At 44.3% G+C, this 5,571-nt stretch overlaps 1 protein-coding gene across 1 annotated transcript; it reads left to right on the forward strand.

Annotated features, from left to right (window-relative positions):
* Positions 1-4,504: 4,504 nt before the first annotated feature.
* Positions 4,505-5,017, forward strand: LOC308250043 (jun dimerization protein 2-like; the record flags this gene model as incomplete). The annotated part of the gene is made up of 1 exon (XM_080672258.1): positions 4,505-5,017. The coding sequence occupies exon 1, from the start codon at positions 4,523-4,525 to the stop codon at positions 5,015-5,017; it is 495 nt and encodes a 164-aa protein (XP_080528384.1). The 5' UTR covers positions 4,505-4,522.
* Positions 5,018-5,571: the final 554 nt, after the last annotated feature.

Here is a 5,571-nt window from a genome sequence, read left to right on the forward strand (position 1 = left end):
AAACAGACAGCCAAAATGAGGAGACAAAGAAACAACCCTCAAATGAAAGAACTAGATAATTTTCCAGAAGAAGAGGTAAATGAAGCAGAGATAAAAGTTACCTAAATAAAACTAACAATATTTATTTATATCCCTAGTATATAGCTAATATTAAAAAGGCAGTTTGCAAGAATGTGACCATGTTCCCAGTTCTGTAAAAACACAAAAATCTCTATATTTCTACCTACAGTGTTTATATTTAGAGTGACATCATTTTTTATGTAATGTACCCCCAAAATATTCACATGCTAACAAGGGCTACAATTGTACAAGGGTCCTTTATATACACCTTTCTGTATTATCTAATTTCTTTACAATGACATATCTTATAAAAATAAAAGACTATATATAACTATATTTTAAAGAGAGTAAGAGTTCACTTGTAACCTCTAATATATAAAGGTTGGAGAACTGATTGATATAGTTTATCTATCTGGCTTGGCTTATAAGAATTTCAAACCAAGATAATTTGAATGACAATTCAGTTGTCTCCAAAACATTAGTCCTTGCCATCCAAACCTCACAGATAAGATTGAGTTTGCAAACCCAAGTGTCTATCAATGGATGAATAGAGAAATGAAATATGGTATTTATATACAATGGAATATTATTCAGCCTTTAAAAAGGAAGAAAATTCTGACACATGCTACAACATGGATGAGCCTTGAAGATTTTATGCTAAGTGGAATATCAGTCACAAAAGGACAAATACTGTACGATTCCACTCATATGAGGTACTTAGTCAAATTCATAGACAGAAAACAGAATGGTGGTTGCCAATGGCTGAGGAGAGGGGAGAATGAGGAGGTATTGTTTAATGGGTACAGAGTTTCAGTTTGGGATGATGAAAAAAGTTCTGGAAATGGATGGTGGTGATGGTTGCACAGCCATATGAATGCACTTAATTCCACTGAACTGTACACTTAAAAATGGCTAAAATGGTGAATTTTATGTTATATTTCTTTTACTATAATTTAAAAACAAACAATAAAAAATCTGAACATAAAAAAATTGGGTCTTCAAACACTTCAAGTAATGTGTACCTATCTGACATTCATGTTTAATTTCATAAGCTCATTTATTTGTTATTTTTCATTAATGAATCATTATAATCATAATCATCCTTTTCATCTTCACTGTCATTAAACTATGTAGGAAACTAGCTGTATACTTTATTCTGAAGATGGTTTTTATTTCATTATGTAAGTAGCATATATATATTTTTGGTGAAAAACACTGAAAAGAGTATTGGGAAAGTCCTTATTTGTAATACTTAGATGAACTTACCTAAACTCAACTTCCCTCCCTTTCTCCAGGGCAACCTATCCCGGGCCCACCCTCCTCCACCTCCCATGCCAGGGAAAGATGGACCGAGATAATCAGGAAAACCACCCAAGAAAAGAAAAAGGAGAATCAGTTACAAATTCAACAAGCCAGAGCACAAGAAAACCCAAATCTGTTCCAGTTCTCTAGTTTCACCTTAAAGGCAAAGAACTGTAGATGCTTGTGAGGAACTAACTCTTCAAAGCCCAAACTCACAGCCTCTCCACGCGGGAGGTTACCAGCATCTGGAGAAAAACAACCACGACCAGAAAAGCTCTGCTTTGTTTTCATTCCTTGCAGTCCTTCAGGAAACTCTTGATAATGTGAAATGTTATTACTGCAAATGTTGGCCCAGGCAAGTTTACTCTAGAGTCTGACTATCACCGACTGTTCACAAAATAAAATCATTTTTAAAGCCTGTGAGGAGAGCCAAGTGCAAACCACAAATCAGAAAACCACCACGGCGGGCTGGCCTCGCTGCCAGAGTTTAATGTGATCTAATGGGAGGACAACGAGATGTGAGAATTTGATTTTACGATGCTCCATGAAACATTTGGCAATACAAAGGGGCTGGGCCCAACTTCCCGGTCCTTAAGCAAATATTTGAAGTAATGTTTTACTTTCTCATCAGTTTTAATTCTGTCAACCAGGGCATAGAGATCCAGTCTGCCCTATTCATTTTTAAAAAGTGCTGTCTGCTTTGGTTGGTTATAGATTCGCTCAATATCGATTTGTACAGGAGGAAGATGGGCAGGTGGGGAAGGGGCCAGGAAAATCGGATGAAGCTATTTAGTGGCAGAGTATCAACTGGACTGTAGTTCTCTTCTGCGTTTGTGATTTATTCCGTGGGTGGGAGGGCAGGGGATAGCGCTCACTGCAGCAACATTCTTTCATAAGCAAAAACTAACCCCAGCGAGAGAGAGTCAGATCTGGACTGGATCGGGTTGCCCTGTCTAACACCAAATGGAATTGGAACTCAAGTGTAGTTCTATTTCCCATCACTCCGAAAAAATAAAAAGGAAGAAAGAAAAGGAAAAAAGAAATAAAATGGTAGCAACATCGAAATTCATCCCACACATCAAATTAACAACTGATGGCCCTATGAAATATAGATGGGTCAGTCAGGGAATCCCAAGGAAGGGCCCGTGAACAAGGGAAAAATAAATGAAAGTCACATTTCATGCCATATTTATTTCTTTTGCCTGGACAATAGAATGAGAATCAGATCTCTTTTCCTCTTCTTATGGAATAATGCATTCCTAACAATGACAAACTCTTACTTATGTTGTCATTTTATAGCAATTACAGAGTCGACCCAATGAACAGATGTGAAGCCCACAGTCAGGTTTCTTAAAGCAACAGCTCGCAAAGTGAAATGCAACAGATGCCAGGACGCAGGAAGAAATATTAGAATTTCTATTACTATTGACTGTTTATCTAAATAATAAGCCAGAAAGTCAGCTTCACTGACAGTTAAATAAGAACAACACTGGGTATCATCACCTAATGTGGATATAGATGGTCACATAGCCCCCATGGACTATGAATCTCCTGAACGAAGGCTGACAATTTAACAATCCTGTGTGACAGGTACTGCATCGGGCCAGGTAGGCTGGGCTGCCTGACTGATCCTGTACTGGCTCAGCACAACAGAAGTTTATTGCTTGGTCAGGGAACAGTTTTGGTGACCTGGTCAGCAGGACAGTTCGTCATTCAGGTGCTCGTGTTGATGAAGCTCCGCCACCTTCTGCTCCTGGTCACCTGGGCCATCTAACTACGTCTCTTTCACCAGGAAGGATGGCCCCAGAGAATCATTCCTAGAAGGGTTTTTATGAGCCCTGCCTAGGAGAGGCATCATTTCAGCTCACTTTCCATTGGCTAGAACTTGGTCTTACAGTCACACCCAACCTCCAGGAGGCCAGGAAATGTCGTCTGGTTATGGGACCAAGAAGAGGAAAAAGGATCGTGGTGACTAGCCAGCAGTCTCCACTTCAGGTGCCCTCAGCCGTTCAGTGTGTGGTGATAGGTCACAATATACATGTTCCCCTTACATAGATTAAATGTTTTAATGAAATTTAACCTCTTAAAATGAACAACTGGCTTAAAAATATTTCTACAAAGAAGTCAACAATTTTGAAGATAATAGTAATAATCCAAGTACAGGCCAATAACAAAGAGAGGAGAGCTAAAGCTTCTTAAATTTTTACTTCTTTGTCAGCCATAAAGTGAGGTGTGTGGGTTTTCTTTTTTGTTGTTTTTTTTTACTATTAAATTACTTCTGAAAAGAAGAAAATTTAAAATTTCCCAAAACATTAAGTGTATTTAAAAATGCATATTTATATCCAATCTATATTAATAAAAGGGTAATATGCTAATTAGACCAAACATCTTCTGGACAAAGCTACGGTGGTGGAGGCCGAGGCAGAGGCAGTTAGGGTCGATCAGGCCGGCAGGGGAGAGCAGTTAGGGGCAATCCGGCCAGCAGGGGAGGGCAGTTAGGGGCAATCAGGCAGGCAGGCAGGTGAGCGGTTAGGAGCCAGGGGTCCTGGATTGCAAGAGGGATGTCTGACTGCTGGTTTAGGTCCAATCCCTGTCCCCTGAGCAGTCCCGGATTAGATAGGGTGCAGGCCAGGCTGAGGGGCCCCCCACCCCCACTTACACGAATTTCGTGCACTGGGCCTCTAGTTTTATAATAATGAACTTTTCTGTATATACATGGATATATATGGAGAGAGAGAGATAAGATATATCCTTTTTATATATAATAAAAGCCCAGCGACCAAAACAGCAGAACGACCAGAACCACCACTGCCCCTCGCTCGGGCTGGCCCCACCCCTCAGCAGTTAGGGGCGATCAGGTAGGCAGGTGAGTGGTTAGGGGTGATCAGGCAGGCAGGTGAGTGGTTAGGGGCAATCAGGCATGCAGGCAGAGCCCCGCAATTGATCGCCTCAAAGAGGGAGACTCAGGCCGCCCGCCACAGCCTGCGGGAGGGTCACTCAGTGGCTGCAATGGGAGGCACTGGTGGCAGTGGACACTGCAGGGAGGGGCTGGTGCCACAGCAGCTCCTGAGTGGGCATGGTGGCTGCTGCCTGGCCCAGGCCCCAGGGTCATTGCTTCCTCCCGCGGCTTCTGCAGGGCTGGACTGCCACTCCTCCTGCTATGATGCCTGGGCAGATCCCAGACCCTTCCATGTCTGTGGGCTCTCTGCCAGGGCTTGGCCCCCTGACCAGACTCCCCAGCTCAGCCCTAACTGCAGAGGAGCTGAAATATGGAGCTGACATCCACAACACTGGGGCTATGATCACCCCTTTGCACTTCCTGGAGGTGAAACTGGGCAAGAGGCCTCAACCTGTGAAAAGTGAGCTAGACAAGGAAGAGGAGCAGAGGAAAAGGCGCCAGGAAAAGAACAAAGTGGTAGCAGTCCGATGCTGGAACAAGAAGAAGGAGCGGACGGAGTTTCTGCAACCAGAATCTGAGTGGCTGGAGTTCATGAATGTGGAGCTGAAAACCCAGATGGAGGAGCTGAAGCAGGAGCAGCAGCAGCTCATCCTGATGCTCAACCGGCATCGCCCCACCTACATTGTCAGGACCAACAGCGTTAAGACCCCCAACTCAGAAGGCAGCCCACGGCTGGAGCAGCTGGAGAAGAAGTGACCATGGACTGGGAGGAAGAAGAGGAGGAGGGGGAGATGAGGAGAGAGAGGAGGGGGGGGGGTCACAGAGAGCTCTTCCTTGCTGCATGAAAAATTCTTCAATGAGGCTCAGCATTGGCCAGGCTTTTTTGTGAAACTCAAATCAGCCACACCAGGGGAAGAAACCCAGGCTGATGAAACCCAGGACCAAGTGCTGAGACCAAAGTAGTCCTGAGGGGGGCCTATTCTGCCTGGAGCCAGGCTTACAGGAGGCTGGACAGAGGAGAGACGCCCAACAGGCAGTTGTGGGCACTTCTCCGGCCTCTCCACCAGGGCACCCACCCAAACGACCTTCGAGTTGCCAGGAAAAGACATGAGTTGCAACCAAAATTAGGCTGACTATGGAACTCAGAGTGAAACTGCAGTCTGCCTGCCCCCAGCCCTGACCCTGACTCTGATCCTGACCCTGATCCTGATGCAAGGCTGGAGAAGGGCATAGTGCCAGGCCTTGCTGTACCCACCCACCACGGTCCAGCTCAGTGCTGCCTCGAGTGGCAGCCGGGGCACACCCTTGCC

Source organism: Plecotus auritus (genome assembly GCF_963455305.1).
Source record: "Plecotus auritus genome assembly, chromosome: 6".
NCBI lineage: Eukaryota > Metazoa > Chordata > Mammalia > Chiroptera > Vespertilionidae > Plecotus > Plecotus auritus.